Source organism: Malaclemys terrapin, chromosome 7 (assembly GCF_027887155.1).
Source record: "Malaclemys terrapin pileata isolate rMalTer1 chromosome 7, rMalTer1.hap1, whole genome shotgun sequence".
Lineage (NCBI taxonomy): Eukaryota > Metazoa > Chordata > Testudines > Emydidae > Malaclemys > Malaclemys terrapin.
In genome coordinates, this window is record NC_071511.1 from 115,162,037 (window position 1) to 115,185,122 (window position 23,086).

The 23,086-nt window shown below is 43.3% G+C and overlaps 1 protein-coding gene across 9 annotated transcripts in view; it reads right to left on the reverse strand.

Annotated features, from left to right (window-relative positions):
• Nucleotides 1–23,086, reverse strand: part of ATRNL1 (attractin like 1) — a 991,165-nt gene that overhangs the window by 783,649 nt on the left and 184,430 nt on the right. For all 9 annotated transcript variants that reach the window (XR_008445623.1, XM_054034053.1, XM_054034052.1 and 6 more), the window contains one exon: nt 7,439–7,593. Coding sequence is in view for 8 of the 9 variants with exons in the window: in XM_054034053.1 (XP_053890028.1) it covers nt 7,439–7,593 (155 nt within the window). In the remaining variant the exon portion in view is untranslated. The remainder of the gene's footprint in view (nt 1–7,438; nt 7,594–23,086) is intronic.

The window sequence follows — 23,086 nt, forward strand, 5'->3', positions numbered from 1 at the left end:
GGGCAATCAGAAGGATCCGGGCCTTGTCCATCTTTATCTTTTCCAGGACCTTGCTGATCAGCGGGAATGAGGGAAAGACATAGAGAAACTGGCCTGACCAGGACAGGAGAAAGGCATTGGAGACAGTGCCCTGTCCCAGCCCCCACCTGGAGCAGAACTGGGGGCAGCGACGGTTCTGCCAAGTCACGAACAGGTCCATCTGGGAAGTACCCCACACTTGGAAAAGTCTGTGCACCGCCTCTGGGTGGAGAGACCACTCGTGCTGAGAGAAGAAGTCCCTGCTTAAGCAATCTGCGCGCGCGTTCTGGGCGCCCGGCAGATGGAAGGCCTGTAGGCAGATGGATGACTACAAAGATAGGCCAGGCTGACATATGACCTGCCGCTGTCCCTGGACCGGGAGAAGTGGCAGCTCGGGGAGCGATGCCGACCTCAGAACCATGATCCCGATGTGGAGGACCTGTACCGTCAGTAACAGCTGCTCCGCGATCGGCTCCAGCGGGCGAACCCGCGACGGCGAGACGATGGTGATCGACGCCCGGGGCGGCGGAGGCGGTGCCATGGCAGTGTCCTGGAGTGGGACACCAAACAGGAACTATGTCGACATTCGTGCCATGACCGGCTGCGATAGCCCCTCCGAGACGAGGACCTTTGGCGACATCTCCCTCGGTCCCAACAGTGTTCGCTCCTCGAGGCGGAGGGGTGCTGAGAGTCTTGGTCAGACGGAACCCAACCAGACAACCTGGTTGGCGTCAAGGGCGATCCACGTTCACTCAACCGAGACCAGTACCGAGCCGGGGGTGACTGCGGAGATCCCAGCGGTGGCTTGCCTCTGGAGCGTGGGGCCGACATCAGCGGTGCTCTTGGTACTGGCATGGACATAACATCCCGGGGCCGCTCCAATGTGGAGGGCATCTGGACATCCGGAAAGGCCTGCTCCAAATGCGCTGAGCTACTCCGCTCGACTTGATTTGGAAGCCTAAAGGCCGATGGGGATCGAGGACTGCCCAATGCGGGCCTAGCCTCTGTCCCAGATTTACTCAGTGCCGCGGCGAAGAAGGCCTGTTCCTAACCTTCTTGGCATGCCCCATGGATGGGGAGCGGTGACGACTAGTCGATGGCGCTGGAGGGTTGTCGTGCACCGACACCGCGGTGCCCAGTGCTGACTCAGAGGGGAGTGCCAGAGCCACGATCAGCACCCACTCCATCAGGATAGCCCAGAGCCTAATGTTCCTTTCTCTCTTAGTCCAAGGCTTAAACAACTTGCAAATCTTGCAGTGATCGCTGAGATGGGTTTCCCCCAAACCGCATAGACAGTCTGAGTGCAGATCACTCAGTGGCATAGATCGCCTACAAGTGTTGCACGACTTAAAATCCAGGGCACGGGGCATGCCCCAGCCTGGACGCTCTAGCTAAACTAAACTAACTAAACAACTAACTAACTACAGGTACCATACACTGAACGAACAAGCAGTTTTGGGGACAAGCTACAGCAAAGCTGGAGCAGAGCAGTTCCAAAGCACCTTCACTGGCGGCAAGAAGGAACTGAGGGTGTGGGGAGCATGCAGCGCCCCTTATACTGCGCCATGGAGGCACCACTCCAGAGGTTGCTGGGGCACTCCCCTACAGGTACTGCTAGGGGGAAAACTTCCAGCACCGGTGCACATAGCAAGCACGCACACCTATTGTGGAATACACATGAGCAATCACTCCAAGAAGAATAGTTGCCATCTTCATACACTATTACAGTATTTGACATTTAGAACAGTTCATCAAATTATTGTGGATATTAACAGAATGCAACACTATGATTAAATAAAAGCTCTGTGTAAATTCAAATGCTTCCCTCTCACACAGAGAAGTTGGTCCAGTAGACGATATTACCTCACACACCTTGTCACACTATGATTTAGTGATACACATCATATGAAACAGCTATAATCTCATCTTTGTACAGTGTGTTTCTCACCGTGATATACGTACATACAAGGTAAATGCAAACTTCGTTAACCCACATAATTCTTAAAGTGTAACACAATTGGGACCCAAACAATTTGGTCTCTATCAATCTCACTAAGGCCCATTTTATTGCACTCCAATGAATTATCTCCTTTCTGCTTCCCTCCCCCCCCCCATCTTTTTTCATGTCATCCTTTTCCCTGTCAATCCTTTTCTTTCTTTTCAACCATTTTGAGCAGCTGCAGTAGAAGGAATGAAAAATTTCTTACCCAATAATTTTCTGTTAGCAGCTTCTCTTCTCATTTGTAACTGATGGGTTAATGCCCCACACCTTTAGAATTTGGAGGCAGCTCAATATTGTTAATAGGGTCTCCAGGACTAAGCCCTGCCCTTCTGTTCAGGCCAACAGAAGAGTCCTTCCAAAGCTGCAGAAACACTCCAGCAATAAATTATTTGCATTAGGACAACTTGATATAATGCATTAATTAACCTTAAGAGAATTATATGTTTAAGTCTCCCTTTAGAGAAAATTTTCAATTTGTATTCTAGTCATTTAGAAGACTACCGGGGTGGGATGAATGACTAAAGAAGCTGCTAACACAAAGAAAATTATCAGATAAGAAATTTCTCATTCTGTTTGCACAGCTTCTCTCCTCATTCATCACTAATGGGAAGGAGTGAGCAGTGAATCAAAGACGTGTGCATGGATGGGGGAGGTTAAGCCTATGCATGACACCAGCAATTCTAGCCATTGAGATAATTGGCTGGATGACCATTGCCAGGAAATGTCTGATGCAATAAAGTATTGGATCTTGCAAATATTAACTATGAGGGTAAAATTATGGCCAGGAACATGTTTGTTTTGACCCCTGCCTGAGAAATTCTGTTAGGTTCAAAAGCTCTTCTTGATTTTCAAGAATTGGTGGGTATGAATCCTTTCCACCAACCATCCAGTCACAAACTGGTCTGTTTCTCTGGGCAGGGCATTGATTGGGATGTTGTCCATGCATAGATATACAAGCATAACTTGTGACCTGTGCCTTGCTGAGACTACTGCTGTGTGTTTAAGTCTCTAGGTGAGGAGGGTGCATCAGGAAGAAGAGTTTTGTACAGGAATTGTGAGCTCTTGTTGATGGTTATAAATTGGCCATCAACCAAGTTCTGGAACAGCCTTCCAAGGGGATCAGTGGGGGAAAAAAACTTAACTGGCTTCAAGACTGAGCTTCATAAATTTATGGAAGGGGTGGTATGATGGGACTGCCTACGATGGCAGGTGACCCACAGGCAACTGGCAGTAGCAAAAGTCTCAAACGGCCAGTGATGGGACACTAGATGGGGAGGGCTCTGAGTTACTATAATAACTGAGCTGGGGAAGGCTCAGACATCTACCCCTGATTACCTCACAGTAACTCTCTCTGAATTCTCTAGATATATAATATTTCTACCTATCTAGCAAGAGACAGATTATATCTCATTTCTCATGCCCAATCTGAGCCCTATGTATTAAATCTTTACAGATATCAGACCCTGTAGGAAGACCCTGACTACTATACACTGCATTCCTCCTCCTCTTCCTTCCAGCCAAAGCACCGTTCTTTCCTCTGGAATGGCCGATGAAGGGCACCCTCTAGAATAATAATCCACTGATTAGCCAGATATAATAGCAGTCATGGTAATGCAAAATCTTATCCTTCCTCCCTGCTTCATTTGTGGTGCAGCCTATTTCTCCATGGGAAAACTTTAGATATCACCAACCTGAGAACAAAGATCATGAGTGTTAAATTTGAGGAAAAATGCAGAAATTTTGTGAGCTCTCTCATGCTGCTGTTATATATCTTTTGCAACTTACTTTACTACTGCAAGCCACCCCCTCACACCCTCCTAATTTACCTAACTCAGAAAATTACATTTTCACATTTATGTTTTCTTGTAAGAAAAAATATCTGACCAAAATACCACTGAGCAGTCCTTAATTTTACTTCCAAATATCAAGCCAATCTTCCTTAACCCCTTAAGTGACTTTTTTTCTTTAGATTATTTGTGACTATGACATTTTAATTTTCATCTTTACAAAAGGAATGATAGCATGCACATTATGCTGTATATCTACCGAGCAATAGGAGTGTCCCTTTGTGGGACAATGTACATGTTGCTGCACATTGTGAATCTTTTAATGTGGAATTTGATGTGGTTCCATGCTTCACCTGAAGAATCAAGGTACTGTTTGATTTGTTGTCTTTTATTCCTGTTACTCACTGAGTTTTGAACATCTAAGCACTATCTAAAAGTGTTACAAGTGTTACAGTGTTTAATATAGACACACACACATTTATTCTTCTGTTTTTATCTTAGGGATAATTGAAACAGGAAATTTAACAACTGACCTAACTATATCCACTGCTCCAAGCCTGCCAAACCTTTGACATCAGCCAGCCAATTTATATATAACCACTTGAAAAATGCATTTGTTTGTCTTTTTTACACCTGCTATTTGGCAAGTTCTTGGCAGATTACCCGTAACAGGCAGGTCACTTTTAGCATAAATCAAAGATTATCACTGCCTTCTGGAAGCCAGAAATGAGGTGATTCAGGATAGAGATCAGAATCTTAACGCCTTGGTTTGCTGCAAGTTCCCTAAGAGACAAAATGCAGGCTAATAAAGCACATGGAAAGGAAGCACATCTCTATCAGTCTAGCAATTCCAGGTATGGGATTTTATATGCAAAAGCAATCTTTCATCATTTATACTACCAGAACATGGGAGCAGAAACTCATAAATCTGGTGAACACCAACCACTGGTGCCAATGGATTAAGACATGCTCTTTAACCTGAATAAAACCATCATACTGTCAAAGACACACACACACACACACACTGAAAATGAGGTTTTATGCTTATACAGCTGCCCAATACAAACATCTGCAATACATATGATGAGATTTTTTGAAGGTCAGAAACCCTATGGTTCATTTGAGATCAGTAAGAGAACCTGCATCCATGGTACCAGCAGCAGCACATTGTGCTACAAACAGAGATATTCAACTATAAACTGAAGCCTCGTGAATTAGAGACATGTCTACACTAACACTTATGTCGGCAAAATTTATGTCACTCAGAAGTGTGAAAAACACCCCCCTGAGCAACATCAGTTTTGCAGGCATAAGTGGTAGTGTGCACAGTGCTATGTCGGTGGGAGAAGCTCCTGCCGACATAACTACTGCCGCTCATTGGAGGTGGTTTAATTATGTCGACGGGAGAGCTCTCTCCAGTCAGCATAGAGTGGCCACACGAGCGATCTTACAGCTGCATCGGTGCAGCTGTGCCACTGCAAGGTCTCTAGTGTAGGCATAGCCTTTGAGTCTAGGTACCCACGAGTTCCTCATACTCAGTTCTAGTAGCTGTGTTGGTTGCAAAAGAAGCTGTTCATCTAAGTTTACTGTCAAGAGCAATATTTCACAATAGCAAGTTGACAATGACCGTAGGAGGCAAGATAATGAAAGTGATTGTTAATAGCAACAGAAGGGAATTTAGTCACATGTCTGAACAAATACTTCTGAGGTATTTCAATATCCACTCACTTCTCTTTATCTCTATCCATAATACTGTGTTCTCCTGCAGAAGACTTGCTTTTCATGGAGATTCTTCAAAATGATCAAATATTTCCTTAACTTGATAGGCTGCTTGTTTCCTGAGGAGTCCCAAGACAGCCAGTCTTTTCCAGTGAAGTCACAAGCCAGTCCAGGACAAATGAACACAATATTCTCTTTAGGCAATTTCTTTTTATTTTCCCTTTTAGATTCAGAAATCTCACTGTAAGAACCATTCACTGCACAGTGAATACCAATAAGCATTCAGGCTTTTGATTAATCCATTGTTGAAATAATCATAAGAGGAAGAAAACTTAACAGGTTGTTCTATTCATATTTACATTTTTTTCCCCAAAACTCATAGCTTTCCTCAATGCCCAAATGGAAGGAAAAGTGTATTCCTTCACTTACATTTCCATCCGTACTTCAGAAGATGGATATGATGATTTATGGGAAACCTTATGCTGTAACAAAGAATCCCAGACTTCAGCGGTTCTCTTTTATAAATGTTTCATGATTCACAGCAGTAGGCTCAGTGTATTTACTACAGTAATTCAGAAAAAAAGTCAAAAAAATGTTGACTTTCAACAATATTTTAAATACACTAACATCTGTATTTAGTGTTTTAAATCATTAAACTGTTTTCTATTTTACTATTGCAATTGTTTTAACTATTTGCAGCATCTTCGGAGCTATAAATCGGGGTTTTATAAATGCCTTATTATACAATGAGAATGAACACAGCTACCACTAGCACAATTTCATTTAGTTTTGAACAGAAAATGAACATATTAGATCAGATCCTCTGGTGTGATCATAAAATCACTGAAATTGCTGCTGAATACCTCTTGTGAGATACTGAGTCCCCACAATTCCCTGGGGAAAATGGAGAAACTGAGTATGTTCAGCACCATCCAATATTGGGCCCTTGTTTTATATTACATTTCTTGAAAAGACAATTTATTTTTTTGCAATTTGATTTTTCTACTCATGATATAAGTTTGTCCACAAAGAGGCTATTCATATTATGCCTATTAAAATTAAGTTTTGTTTAAAACAGAAGTCTATACAAGAAAAAATTTAAAAAAGATAAATTTCCAAACTGTCACAGAAATACAATCAATAAACCTCAATTTTCTTTAGATACAGTAGTAATGCTACCACAGTCTGAATTATTTAACGTGACTGCATCACTCCCAATACTTTCCATGCTACTTTCAAAGAGTTTTTGAAACAAAATCTGTACATTCTGAATTATTCTAATATCTGTCTCTTATTTTATAGCTTTAACGTCACAAATAAATCAGCAATACTTTGCATGTTACAATTATTTGTTTCTCTAGTTAAGTAAAGGTTTTAATATGAATGAAATTCACTGATTGTTGTGGTATATTTGAAAATAGGGTTTGTGTGCTAACTAGGGTAACCAGATGAGGGAAAGAAAAAATCAGGACACATGGGGGGGGGGGGGGGCAAAAAAAAAAAAAAAAAACGAGTCAGTCCCTGCCGGTGAAGCAAGGGAGTACTTCAAGGGAAGATCTTGAAGATGGACAGAGAGATCTTAACATGAAGAGAAAATACTAGATTGTAGTGTTTTATATTTTGGGGGAGAGGGTATTTTAAGCACTGAGAAATACAAAGAGACAATTTTGGTCCAGTTTTACATAATTTTTTTGGCTTCCACCCCGCATCTAAGAAACTACACAAAGTAATAATGGAAAATCAAAAAAACGTGCTTTGTCACACATCCTAACAAAAAATAGCTTATAAACTTTCATAGTTCAAATGTAAAAGATACATAGACCTTTTGTGAATGAATTCTTATGTGCTTCATAAATCAAGGCTGTGATTCTTAAACTTCACCTGATAAGTAAATCTTACATGCAGTACCTACCTATATCATATGCCAGAAAGTCAGCCGAAAAGCACTTTGCACCATTACTCAGAGAAGTATCATTATGGGTATTTCCGCCAAAAATCAGCATAGCTCCACTTATTAAGACAGCTGAATGAAGATACTTTGCAAAACCACTCTCTTTCAAAATAGTCCTAGAAAATAAAAGAATAAAATAATACATTATAATATATTAAAAGCGTATCCCTTTTATAAAAGATGACCGTTATAGCTAGGGTTCCTACATAAAATACAAGAAAACCAGTAAAGTTAAGTAGGGTACCCAGTGAATATAATATAAAATATACTCATCATTTCTGAGATAATAAATTTGCTCATATTATAATAAAAGTTTCTAATTCAATAAAAAAATCAAAAGATCCATTTTATTATTTTACCAACTGATTTATCTAAAAAATTAGATCAGCTATGCGTTCCTCAGGAAATATGTTTGCCTACAAAAAGATTAACTTTTTAACCCAAAATTTCTATTAGCATGTGCACACAATTTTTTGGCTAGAGAAAGAACAGTTATTCAACTTTCATTACTGTTGTTTTTTGAGATAATGTTGCATATATCCATTAGGCTAGGTGTTTGTGCATCTCATGCACTGGTACCAGTGACCGGTCTCTAGCAGTTCCCACAGAGGCAGCCATGCCTGAACTATGGTGTCGCTCATGGTCCAAGCAAAAGGTACCAAGGGTGAAGCTGCCATGCCCACCCTTCAGTTCCTTCACACCAGACTCTTAGATGAAAGACTCCAATGTATTGGGGATGGAGGGTGGGTCATGTAATAGACATATGTAGAGCCCTGCATGGGGGACGCAGCATGCTTGGGGCAGGCAGCAGCAGCCAGTGGCTGGGGCTAGGCAGCAGGTCGGAGTCAGGGCTGTCCAGCACCCACTCGCTTCCTGTCCAGCAACTTGGGCCCCACAGGCAGTGCCAGCGTCCCCACCACAGCCTGGCCCGGCAGCCCTGGCTGCACTCCCAGGCCCAGGCCCAGCCTGCCGGCTCCTGGGCAGCAGGGCCCCAGCACCCCACCCCTCAGCCCCACTGTGAAGCAACACACACCGCTGTTGCCGTGTGCTGTCGCTTACGAGCCCCTGGGAGCAGCACGCGATTCGACGCCCCTTTCCTCCATCTCCCTGCCACGCCGCCCCATCTTCTCGGAATCCCCGCCCCGTGCTGCCTCTTACCCCCAGTTCCCACCCTCACGCTGCCTCTTCCCTGCAAGGCCTCCCCTCCCCATTGCTAGCCCTTGTGAGACGGCTTGCTGCTGCGGGTGCGGATGCAGATACAGGTAAAAGGGGTGTTCCATAGGGATGTTGTAACATGACAATGCAGCTGGTGATCCACTTGGCCAGCTATTATGCTGTTGCAATATGCCCCCTCATTAATTATGCATGGGAGAATAATAGTTGGGAAGAGAGCCAAAAGGGCTTTGGTTCTGTCTAGATAAAAAGCCAGGGCTTGGCAAACATCCAAAGTGTGGAGCTTTTGTTTGTCTTTATGGAAATGTAGTAAAGAAAACTGGTAAATCTATAGACTGGTTGAGATGAAAATCAGACTCTCCTTTGGAAAGAAACTTAGGATGTGGCCTACGCTGTACCTTGTCCTGGAAAAAAACAGTGCATGGAGTGTTCTGTTACTAGGACATGCAGCTCTCCTACTCTCCTTGCAATGTGATGGCTACCAAAAAGCTACCTTTGCTGAAAAGTGTAACCACAAACAGGAAGCTAATGGTTCAAAAGGGGAACCTCATAAGTACTGATAACTAAATTCAAATCCCCATGTGGAACAGGGTCGCTAATGGGTGGAAACATCCCATCTAGGTCTTTTGAGAACCATGGTTTAGAGTAAAACAATCCTCCCCATGATATGGAAGTGAAATGCTGAAATTGCAGCCAGGTGCACCCTGATGGAGCTGACAATCAAACCTTGCAATGTGATGGCTACCAAAAAGCTACCTTTGCTGAAAAGTGTAACCACAAACAGGAAGCTAATGGTTCAAAAGGGGAACCTCATAAGTACTGATAACTAAATTCAAATCCCCATGTGGAACAGGGTCGCTAATGGGTGGAAACATCCCATCTAGGTCTTTTGAGAACCATGGTTTAGAGTAAAACAATCCTCCCCATGATATGGAAGTGAAATGCTGAAATTGCAGCCAGGTGCACCCTGATGGAGCTGACAATCAAACCTGACTCTTTCACGTGTCACAAATAGTCCAAGATTTTCGAAGCATGGTCTGCATAGGCCACAGGTTAATTGCCCAGATAGAAAACTGCTTCCACTTACTAAAGCGAGTAGCTCTCGTGGATAGGGTTCCTACTTTTAAGTGGGACATTTTGGACCATTTCAGAACAATGTGACTCCTCAGGGTCTAGCCACTGAGGAACCAGGCCATGAAGTTGACGGTTTGGGTGTAATACCCAACTGTGATCTTGCGATATCAGGTTCTTGACTGGAGGCAGGGGAAAAGTTTCCTTGACTGATAGCTTGCAGAAGTCTGAATACCACAGTTGTCTTGCCCAGGGTGCCACAATGACCATCATTTTGTCTTGATCCCACTTCAGCTTGAGGATGGCCTTGGAAATAAGTGGTATGGGGAGAAGGCAGGGATAGGAGTAGAGTAGGTCCTTGCCCCAAGGGAAAAGAAACACCCCTGAGATAGACCCTGGGCTGTGGCCTGCCCTCAGACAGAACTGGGAGCAGTTCTGATGGGTTGTGACTAAGTCCATAGTTAGGATTCCTCCTATTTGAACCACTGATCTTAGAATAAGTATGTTTGGGGACCACTCATGATGCAAGGTGAAGGATGTGCTTAATCTGTCCACTATGACATTGTGAACCCCCACAGGTGTGATGCTACAAGTGACAAAGAATTTTATATGCAGAAGTTCCACAACCTGACTGCCTCCTGGCAGAGGCTCTTTGATGTGACTTCTCCCCTCCTTATTAATGCACAACACTGCTGTGGTGTTATTGGCAAGTATTTGGACAGTTCTGTTGTGTAAATGGGTACAAACTGGTGACTCACTATGGAGTTCGCCCGCAGCTCTAGAATGTTATGTGTAGTCCCATCTCTTGACTGGACCACAAGCTTTGAGCTTGCCAAACTTCCAGATGGTCTCCCCACCCCATAGTTGAAGCATCTATTACTAGAGTCGTGGAAAGAAGAGTCAGGGAGAAGAAGTCTCCTGCAGACATTGTTGTGGCTCATCCACCAATCCAGTGAAGATAAGATTTTGCCAGGGATACATATCAGTCCATCCAGGTCATGTATCTGAAGGCAGTACACTGACCTGAATCATGACTGTATCCCTCTGAGATGAAGTCTGGCATCTGGGTTCATGTAATTGCCTGCCACCATGTGCTCCAGGAGCTTGAGTCAATTTCTCACTGATGTCTGAGGGGCACACAGAAGTCTTGGATGGCTAGGAGTCTTACTAGCCTCAGAAAGGCCCTGCCTAGGGTTGAATCCAGAACTGCGCCAATAAATTCTATTCTCTGGAGGGGTGCTATGGTCAATTTCTACCTGTTAATTCCAAGCCTAGGCATTAAGCAACAGGAGTGTTCGATTAATGCATTTCTCCAGCCCCTGAAAGGAGCAGCTCCACAGCAGCCAATCATCCTGGTAAGGGTACACCTGGCCATCCAGTGGTGGAGGCATGAAGCCACCATTCCCATTCATTTCATGAAAACCCTCAGTGCAGATGATAGGCCAAACGGTAGAACTGTAAATTGGTCCCCTCTTGCTAAAATTTTTCTGTGACCAGGGTGAATGGCTACATAGAAATATGCGTCCTTTGAGTCTAGGGCAGCATACCAATCTCCTGGATTTAATGAAGGGATAATAGTTGCTAGGGAAACAGAACAAACACTTATTGATTGATTTATTAGGTACCAAAGGTCCAGAATAAGCCTGAGACCCCCTTTTGCTCTGGTTATTAGGAAGTACTGATTCAGAGGGATACTTCTGGGACTCCCAGAGAAAGTAGATTCTACTCTTCTTGCCTCAGAACTGATTTGAGAGATGAGTCCCTGAAAAGGGACAGGGAAGGTGGGAAAGACAGGAATTGGAGGATATATCCCAATTCCACCAAGTTTAGCACCCAATTGTTGGAGGTGATGGACTGCCACACACTTAGGAAATGTGACAACATGGTCTCATGGGGACTGAGGGGAAGCCTGTAAGATCTGGTATAGTCCGCATACCATCTTTGATGAAGAAGTCAAATAGGCTGTTATGAGGCATGCAACTGCCTGGATGAGGAAGCTGTGGATGTGGGGTGGGGGGGGAGATTTCAAGCTTATACTGATCCAGCTCTCTAGGCAAATATTAGTGTACCGAGTGTGAAACTTTGGGTCTCTATAGACCAGCTGGGAAGAGAACAGGGATTACAACACTTCCCTTTTAAATTTATGCAGTGCCTCATCAGTTTCAAGGAAAATAAATTACAGCCCTTGAAGGGGAGATTTTCAGTGGTTTGTTAGACTTTGGCGAGAATTCACAAAGCCTGGAGCCATGTATATGGTGCATGGTTACTGCCATTGTCATAACTCTGGCAGCTGAGTCCACTGCACCCAAAGAAGCATGTCGAGCAGATCTTGTGACTGTATAACCTTCCTCCAGGAGAGACTGACACTCAGCCTTGGAGTGCTCAGGCAGTTTTATTAAGGAATTTCAAGATGGCATCCCAGTATGAATAGTCACAACAGGTCAACAGAGTCTGATGGTTTGCTGTGCACCATTTTAATCCCTCAGTTGCATATATTTTTCAGCCAAAGAGGTCTAACTTTTTTTTGCATCTTTATCCTTAGGAGGCACTTTTGCTCTACCTTGGCAGTTCTTTCATTTTCTGCTGCCACTACTCGGGAGGATGGTGTGGCATGTTGATAAAACTGCTCATACACCTGAGAGGGAATCTGGTTCTTGTGTTCTGTGAGCCTTTTCACTGGCATGAAAGATGATTGAGCTTGCTATAAAGTTTTAATAGACTTACAGGCTGCATAGCTGCTTCATTTATGAGGAGAGAAACTTTCCCTGACATAGCTGGGTGTAAAATGTATATGATCTTGTGAGGATTTTCTTCCACAAGTTGTATTTGTATCCCCCGTAGCATAGCCATTCTTTTCAGGAGTGCCTGGTAGGCCTTAAAATCATCCAGTACCAGAGAAGATGATTTCTATATCAGGGCCCCATCTGTTGAGGAAGATGACATATTCAAAGGGGACAGGTTACAATCCTCTTGAGGCTGGTTGAGAAATGCAGACCTGTCTGAAGCCAACAATGGGCAAGCCTGAGCCTTGGCCCCCCAGTGAAGGCTGATATTGGAGTCAAGCAGCCTACCAGTACTGTAACAAGGAGACTTGGCCTGTGGGGATATATTTTAGTAGTGTAGCAACTGGCTGGTACCGACTTCCAATGGTCTGTCAGTTCCGAGTTGGCAATATTCCCTCCTCTGGGCCTAGTTTCTGTAGTGCAGTGGAGATGATAATCTCGAATCCGGAGGCATCCCCCATGGTATCCAGTAGGGACAGTGATGGGGTTGGCACAGTACCAGAGACTAAGTATGCTTAAACTCAGCCCTTCAGTCTCTCGATCTTCTCTTGTCACGACAACTCCTATGATAGCAACAATGATCCTTGGAAGATGCCCCGGATTCCTGTACTGGGAGACATAGGAGGGGAGGAGGAGTACTCTCCAGGCCAGGGATGCATGGTATCAGGGATTACATTATTGGAGATTGGGGGAGTGAGAGTACCACAGTCTAGTTGTAGATAACAATAACATCAAACTTCAGAGTGGTAGCCGTGTTAGTCTGTATCAGCAAAAAGAACGAGGAGTACTTGTGGCACCTTAGAGACTAACAAATTTATTTGAGCATAAGCTTTCTTGGGCTAAAACCCACTTCATTGGATGCATGCAGTGGAATGTTGCCAACTCTGTCCACATATCTATTCAGGGGACACCATCATAGGACCTAATCACATCAGCCACACTATAAGAGGCTCGTCTACCAATGTGATATATGCCACCATGTGCCAGCAGTGCCCCTCTGCCATGTACATTGGCCAAACCTGACAATCTCTACGCAAAAGAATAAATGGACACAAATCAGACGTCAAGAATTATAAGAGTTATAGTTGGTATGGCAACACCCATTTTTTCATGTTCTCTGTGTATATGTATCTTCCTACTGTATTTTCCACTGCATGCATCCGACGATGTGGGTTTTAGCCCACGAAAGCTTATGCTCAAATAAAGTTGTTAGTCTCTAAGGTGCCACAAGTATTCCTCATTCTTTTTTAGTAACATCAAAGGCTTTCTGGCTATCAGCACCATGCATTGAGGTAGAGCAGTTATCATTGGTCTTGGAGCTGCCTTCATAATCAACGGCTGCTGTACCAGACCTGAAGATGTTGGTACCATAGCAGACCCAGACACTGAAGGCAACATCTGCACCTCATGAAACAGCTCCAGCAAGACACTATCAGTCTGAGTACATGGTGAGGCCAATACCAACCGGCTCATGACATCTTTCTCAACTATGTCGGCCTCTGGTACCAAGATGGGCTTTTGCCCTGCTGTGATCAAGGATGACAGCTCTAGTGCCTTCTCTAGGGAAAGCAGCAGCGCTCAACAGTCCTGGCTTGTGAAACAGAGTCAGTGGCTCTTCCCTGATCAAGCCACTATGAGTGGTATCAGAGAGCAAAGTGTCCCGCACTGAGGATTTTGATGATGCAGAAACCATCTCTTTCTTTAGCTTTGGAGGCCAAGAGGGCTCTGAGTATTTATGTCTCTTTGAGGAATGCCCTGGTGCAGCGTTCCTCCTCCTTTCTCTGCCTTCTGGTAGGGCCAGAGGAGCAAAGACAGGGAGGAATTCCCTCTAACTAATCGAGGCAGTAGCAATGCAGAGTAAAGGGTGACCTCCACAATGATGTACCTGAAGTGTTCTACTCTTAGCATCTTGCCTTGCATGGAGCCTTAGCAAATCAGATATCTGTCCTTGAGATGACCTTTACTCAAGGAATTCAGGCAGCAAGAGTGAGGTTCACTCACAGACATCAGTTTGCAACACCCAGAACAAGGTTTGAAGGTGAGGACATAGGCACAGGCTCCCCCGGTACCAGGCACAACCCAGAGTCCACTGATTTACTAATGAGGGAGGCAGGGAGGAAACGAGGGAGAAAGAAAGAAAGAAAGAAAGAACAGCCCACTCGAGAACACAAACTAGCAAAAAATACTAACTAGAAGTTCAGAGGAACAACTGACAGCATGTTCTGACCACTGAGCACAGACAGTAAGAAGAAATAGAAGGGTAGATGTGCCAGTTCCATATTTTATACCCTCAACTCAGAACAGGAACAGCACCAGGGCCTTTTGTGGGAGCGGATAAGACCGCCAGTAAGGAATTTCCTCTACATTGCCTCCAATCCTAGGGCCCAATCCTACAAACCCTTATCCATGTGAGTAGTCAAAGAGGTTGCTTGATCAGACCCTTACAATGAATTACATTACTGTACTCTGCATAAATACATAATGAAACCATTTTGCCATTAAACTTCAGATTAACGTTGCTTTGAGCTAACATTCTTTCTAATTGCATAACACAGTTGCCCTAGAGGTGCACTGATTTTTTTACCATCATTTTTACATCATTGTGATTCCCTTATGTGACAGTATGTCTCATTGCTTTGATATGATGTCAATCCACTAAAAAATTAGAGACATCATTAAAAAAAAATAAGAATTATTGTGTGTAAAGAAGCTGGGAGATGGATGTTGAACCTAAATACAGAATCTTGCCCTTCAAAAACTTTTTTTGTGAAAATACCATAAAAGGAGACAGTAATGACTAACTGCGGTACCTAATTTTTTTATGCGATGCTAATAAAAGAGAATAAGTCAGCACATCCATAAGCACAGCCATACCTTTCAAACTGCTTCCACTTTTAGCCTCCGTATTTTTTAACTAAGTGTGGGTTGCATTTTTTTGTTCTTTATAATGAATACATTTTGCAAATAGAGCACGAAACACACAAAAGTGTGTTTTGCCAACCTAAAATTATCTTCACCTTTTAAATAATTTTTGGCCTAACAACTTAATATTTTATGGCCAACGTATTTTTCAATATATTATTCTTGCTTTTATAATTATTTTTGAGTGTCCAAAATGTGCTAAATGCCTCAAAGCAACAAGTATATATATGGTCCCAGCCCACAAGAACATGCAATCCAACTTTAACAAGACTTGAAAATAGGGTTATAAACATGCAAAAGAGCAGGAAAAGTTGAAGAACAAGGGTATCAATAATAAGATCACATGCTTATTCAGCTCAAAGAGGCATGTACACATCTTGATGGTCATGTTCCTTTTATTTTCCCCTCTCCCTCCCCTAATTTTTCATAGTCAAGACAGAAAAAGTTAGTTTTTAGGAGGTATCTGAATGAGGTGAGAGGTGGCTAGCAGAACAGGTTTAGGGATAGCATGGTAAGCATGGGGTAGCATGGAAGAAGGTGCAGATAAGGTCAGAGAGAAGATGATAAACAGGGTATTATGGCTGAAATCAACACTGGAGTGGAGCCAGGATGGAATGCAGAAGAAGACTATCTGCAGTGTATATACTCAATTTATGTTTACCACCATATTCTTCATTCTCTGTCCTATATTCTCAAGACTGAAGAATGATCTATATTATATACAGCTACAAACAGCCTATAATAGGCTTTCTAGTATCTGGGGAATAGCCAGAGAGATCCCTCAACCACACCCCTTACACCAGAGGTCAAGAGTGAGGATGGTACACAAGGTACTACAAGGACCTATACCACCAGAAAATTCCCTTGCACTAGGAGGCTAGGTTAGGCTGGGTTTAAGGCTACTAGAGCAGTGGCAAAGCAGTTTTGATAGATGTATGAGTCTAGTACAATATCTTCTTTTTCATAGTTATAGAATAGTATTAATTGTTGATTTTTTTTTGTGTCCATATTTAAAACCCAAATAAAATATTTAAATAAAAAACACATAGAAACCTACTATTGTTATACCACATTTATCAACAAAATTAAATGGCCAAGATATTAAACCCTGGAAATCAGGGTACAGAATAAACTAAATTATTTTTGCACTCCATTGTTCTTTACAAACTACAATATGGATTCGATTCTGCAAGGTGTGATCAGCCTGAACTACTGGTGATTTCAGCGCAGATGAGGGCAATTAAGTAATTGCAGCAGTTGCTCACTTCATAGCATTCTACACATACCAGATCTCAGCCTTAAAAACATGTCTTTTACCAACAAATTTGTTCTGGAAGTATGCAATTTTGGGATGGAAAGATAGCAAAGTTCAGAATAAACGGTAAGCTAAAATGTTTTTGGGTTTTGTGCCCACTGAAACTCATGTAAGTGTTAGCTCTTGTATTCATCTTCCACATCCCCAAAATCACTAAAAAGTGTCCCTGTGTGCTCCTACATATCAGTCAGATGTTGAGAAACTAACAAGACTTGTGCTTAACTTTTACATCAATCTCAATGCTTCTCTTTGTTCCATTTCAACCTCCTGCCTTCTTTGTATGTTATCTGTTTACACTGTAAATGCCCTGAAGCATAAATTATGTTGTCTTCATACCTGTATGTTACCTTCTTGGCACAATGTTGGTGCTATAAAACTAAAAACTAACTAGCAATGATACTTCAAAAGTTGCCAATAAAAAGTCAAGTTTTACCCAAAGTTACCACAATGTGGTATTCTGAAATCCAGTTACTTTGCACCCTAAATGTAAGAAAATCATACAACATCTCAGATGCCACTGTGTGGTAATTGTGGGTAAGTGTTCACTTGTAATGTGGTATAACTGCAATAAATGGATACAGAATTAAAAAGGAAAGGAAAACTTCTCAAAAATATCACAAAAGATAATGTACTATATATAAATGTATAGTCAATGTTACAATTAATTGCTGAAAAAAAATGTTTACTTAATCTTTCTGTCACTGACAGGTTTCAGAGTAGCAGCCATGTTAGTCTGTATCCACAAAAAGATGCCACAAGTACTCCTGTTCTTTCTGTCACTACTATTCTTCGAGATGTGTTGCGCAAGTCCATTACACTGAAGATGTGTGCACACCTTGTGCAATGGTGCTGGAGAGTTTTCCCTACCAAAACACGTAGGGGCAGCCCTAGCCATCTTTGAGGCCTCATGCTGCAAAGTGAGTGTATAAAGGCAGAGTCACCCTGCCACGTCCTCTCAAAGAACAACAGTTATGGAAAGGTATGCAACCATTTTTTCTTCTTTGAGTGCTTCCATATGCTTATTACATTGTAGGTGACTCACCAGCTGCTACCGCAGGTGGTGGAGTTCAGAATCTCATCAGAAGAGGAACTGTAGGACTGCCTTACCTATATTTACATCATCTCTTGATTGTGCAGACAGTGCACGAAATCTGTTGAAAGCATGCAAAAAAGGAAGTTGATGTGTGGTCTCAACTGCATCTTGTCACTGTACAAAACCATGTACCAGTGGATCAATTACCAATGCATTCAGCTCATCAACCCTCCATAGGAGGTGATGGCTACCAGGAAGGCAACCTTCACTGACAGGTTTAAAAATGAGAGTACGATGCCAGTGGCTCAAAGGGAGGGCCCATAAGCACAAACAACAACAAATTCAAATCCAGGAAGGTGTTGGGTCCTTGATGGGCGGAAACTGTCTATTTAGTCCCCTCATGGATATGGTCATGATGAGATAAGTAAAAACCATCTTACCATGTGTGACTTTTTGGAGTTCACCCAGGCCAATAATGGGTTCAGTCACTGTCTGCCTTGTAACCTTGGGTGTCTTGTGACTGTGCAGAGCTCTGACCCCAGGAGCCAGCCAACAGCCCACAAGCCTCACCCTGGCTTTGTCCAACCTGGTTACTCCTTGCAAGCTGACCTTCCAGCTCTGAATTCACCCCCAAAATCATCCTGCTGCAGGGATCAGTCCCTCTCACTGGACCCTCACAAAGAAAGTGTTAGGTTCACTGCCTTTACAGAGACAGTAAAATACGCCAACCTGTTAGCTTTCTAGAAGCACACACTTTACTGAACTTACACAGCACTGATGATTTCTAACCAAAGCAAAACAAATTTAACAACAAAAATGCATGGATTAGGTGATGCCAAGTAAAAGAGATAAAGGTAGAAATAGTTACAAGCAAATAAAGTGAAAACATGCATCCTGAAGTCTAAAACGTAATCTAACAAGATACAGTCTTTGTTTAAGATGGTTTCTCTCACCCACAGTCTCCTTTCCAGCTTTTTTTTTTTAAACTGTCCGGCCTGGCCAGGACTCATCATAGAGATCGAATTGCTTGGTTTCTTCGTCACCTAAGGTGAAAGATAAAGATGGAGTTTCTCTCCTTTCCTTAAGAAGCGACGAAGAGTCCTGTGGCACCTTATGACTAACAGACGTATTGGAGCATAAGCTTTTGTGGGTGAATACCCACTTCGTCAGATGAATGTAGTGGAAATTTCCAGAGGCAGGTATAAATATGCTTTTTACAGATCCAGACTAACATGGCTATCCCTCTGACACTTGTCTCCTTTCCTTATAATCCAAAAGAGATTGTCTTTCTCTTACAAGTCAGGAAGCCCTCCTGGGGATTCAGTTTCCTGTATCTCTCGGGGGTGCAGGAGCCACGTTGATTCTGTTTTTCGAGTTAAGCAGCAGGATAACGCCCGACTCATTTAGCTTGATAGCTTAGTTTGCTGTTAATCCTTAAATGGAGGCAAGCCCCCATCCCTTTGTCTAGGGCAGACATGTTTATCAACTTTACCTAGGTGAGGCTATCTCCTTGTAAACCTATTCTAGTAACATCATACAGAGGGAATTAATAGATTCACATATAATATTAACACATGCATTTTACAATTAAATTAATAACCATCATGTTATTGAAATTCATCTGATACTTCACAAGATGTATTTTGTATAAATATTATTGCAGTAGCATAGTGACCAGCGTAGGGTCACACCATCAGTGGGAGGATGAAAAGCCGAGATGGCTGGCCAGATGCACCCTAATGGAGCTAAGTGCTAAACCTTGATGTTCAAAAATAGACCAGGATCCTCTGAATTTTTGTTCGAGTTGGGGACACACAATGGGAAGCAGACCATATGGAAATGTAGCTCTAGTGGAAGGTTTACTGCTAGTAAGGAATACATTCCAGACTGCAGCTGAGCAGTGTGTCTCCTCTGCATTCAACCACAGAGGAACCATGCTGTGAGGTGCAGCACCTGCCCCGGTTCCATGATAGCAGGTCTCTATTTACTGGTAACAGCACAGGTCCTCAAGTGGATAGATTGCAGTTTTGAACACCACGTCTGTCTCAGCCAGGCTGGGGCCATAAGGATGATCCTGCCATGATCTTTATTGAGTTTGAGGATCACCCTGGAAACCAGGGTTATTGACAGATATGCATATAGGAACTCTTTGTTCCACAGAAACAGGAAGGCATCTGATATTTATTGATCCTGGGCTGTGACTCAACCTGGAGTATGGTGACCAGATAGCAAGGGTGAAAAATCAGGACAGAGGGTGGGGGGTAATTGGCACCTATATAAGAGAAAGCCCCAAATATCAGGACTGTCCTTATAAAATTGGGACATCTGGTCACCCTACCCTGGAGCAAAAACTGGAATACTTCCTGTTCTGGTGAGTTGTAAACTGGTCCACAGAAAGAAACACCAAGGCTAGCATGTTCGTGCTGAGGGACTATTTGTTATCCAAACTGAATGATCTGCTCAGACAATCTTCGAGGTTGTTTTGGACCCTATGGAGGTGAGACGCTTTGAGAGTGACTGAGCTCTGAATACACAAGTTCCACAGCTTGATAACTTTTTGGGAAAGGCCAACTGATATGGCTCCTCCCTGTTTCTTCAGAGAAGTCAACAGTGGTGTTGTCTGAACAATCTTGCTTTGAATGTGAGGGCAGAAGTGCTGGCATGCCCGGAATATTTATGTGCAATCTGGCCTCATATGCAGTCCACAATCCCTGAGCTCAAAGGTCACTAAAATATGCTCCCCACCCGATGGCTGATGTGTCCGTTACTAAAGTCTTGATAGAGAGAGAAGGAGTGAAAGACTCCCCTGCAGACGTTGTCTTATCTCATCCTCCAGATGAGAGATAACAGCACCCTGTCTGGGATTCGCACTGGCTTGTCTCGGTGATGAATCAGAGAGGTGCAACCCAGCATGGGGAGTGACAAATGTACGTGCTGCCATGTTCCCCAAGAAACAGACAATTCCTCTCACTGGTCTCAGGGTGGTACTTAAGGGATGCTGAGAAGTCCCATGTAGTTGGGAACTAGCAAGCAACTAGAAAGCCTTGAGGAGATCAAATCCAGAACTAAGCCAATGAATTCTATCCTCTGCAAGGGCACAGAAGTTGACTTTTCTAATTGTTTCATTTTAGGTCCAGGATGTCGAACAGACACAGGATTTTCTGGACAGCGACTTGCACATGCCGTATGGACCATCAACAAAACAACCAGTCATCCAGATAAGGATACACACACATTTCTTTTGCATAAGTAAGCAGCTATACCACCAGGCATTTGGTAAGTATCCTCGGAACTGATAATTGGTCAAAAGGCAGGACAGTGAACTGGTAACGGTCATCTCCTGCTTCAGGGGCCCCTCAACAACAAACCTCAGGAATCTCCTGTGGCCAGGATGGATTGTCACATGGAAATGGGCATCCAGTAAGTTAACATGCCATTCTCCTAGATCTAGGGAAAGGGTAATTGTAACCAGGGATACAATGCAGAATTTCAACTTCCTGATGTATTTGTTGAGGTTCTGAAGGCCCAGAATGGGTCTGAGACCTCCTCTGGCTTTGGGTATCAAAGTATCTGGAATAAAACCTGCTGCCCTGATGAAATGAAGGCATCTCCCCTGTCACTCCCAAAGAATAAAGTCTGCACTTCTTGTGTTTGCACAGACACATGAGAGGGGCCCCTGAAACATGAGCGGAGGGTTGGAAGTGGGTGATAGAAAGAAACTGGAAGGTATATCCCGATTCCACCATTCTTAGCACCTCCTTGTCCAAGGTGGTGGACTGACAAGCCCAAAGAAAATGTGACAACTTGTCCCAGAGAGATGGAGAAGGGTCTATAAGTTACAGGTTGAATAGAACACTGTCCTCAAAAAGAATCAAAACGGCTGCTTGGAGGCTCGTGGCTGCCAAGAAGAAGACAGCGAGGAAGTAAAGGGCATGGACATCCTCCGATGTGACCTTTACACTGCCACATGGACTGGTCAAGCTGCCAGAAAGCATAATATTGTTGTCTGAGCTGGTACTTCAGACAATATTTCATCCTCTTGTCATAGGCACATCGAGGCCTAAGGACTTGAGCACTCTCCTTGAGTCGTTCAGTGTGCGCAGAGCCTCATCTGTCTTACAGTACAAGGCACAGCCCTCAAAAGTGGGTACTCAGTGTGTGTTGCACCTCCACAGGAATCCCAGAGGCCAGCAACCAGGATGCTCTATGCATAGTCATCGCTATCACCTTGGCCCTAGCTGCAGAACCCACTGCAGCCAAAGAAGCCTGTAAAGCTGAACAAGACACAAGGCATTCCTCTGCAACACGTGACTGGAACTGCTCCCTGGAATCCTATGGTAGTTTACTAGCAAACTGGGATATTGCTTCCCAGTTTGAAAAGTCATACTAAGACAGCAGAGCACTATGATTGGCAATGAAGAACTACAACAAATGTTGTAGAATATTTTTTCTACCCATAAAGTCAAGCTTCTTGGCATCTTTATTCTTAGGGGTAACCTTAGCTCTGACCTGTCAGCTCCTCTCATTCCCTGCAGCCACCACTAATGACCTAGGTGCAGGGTGTAAATAAAACTGCTGAACCCCAGGAAATGGAACCTGATCTTTTTGTTTCATTCTTGCAGCAATTAGTGGAATGGAGGAGGAATGGAGGAAGGGGTTTGCCGGATTGTTTTGGCTGGCTGCATAATGGCCTTATTTATGGGCAAGGCAACCTTCCCTGTCCCAGTGGGATGTAGAATGTCAATGAGCTTGTGCATATTGTCTTCCATTAGTGCTATTTGAATACCCAGGGAGGCTGCCATTCTTTTGAGGAGCTCCTGATGCACCTTAAAGTCATCTGGGACAGGGATGGTAGCCTCTAATAACAGCTCCTCATTAGGAGACAAGGATGCCTGCAGGGGCGACAGCCTCTGATACAAAGTCCTCATCAGGCAATAAGGAGGATGCCTGCATGGGAGACAAGAGAGAAAAAATCCTAGTACTGACTGTGATGTTTCTGTTGGGACAACTATGAATTTACTTGAATTGTGAGCTGAACTGTGCAAAATATGTAAAAGTTCAGAAGATATTACAATAACCCATAACAAATGATGATGGGAAAAGACATGAAAGGGAGACAAAACAACTGAATTCATCTAAACCAAAAAGGCCACGTTGACATAATTCAAAGACTGTATTAAAATTATGCTAGTTAAATAACAGGAGATGTGGAGCCAGAAGTTAATGAGCCAAAATTGGTAGTCAGAAAATTAGGCCTAACTGGTGGATAAAATAATGAAGGGCTGGACTATTGCACCCATCACTCCCTTTTT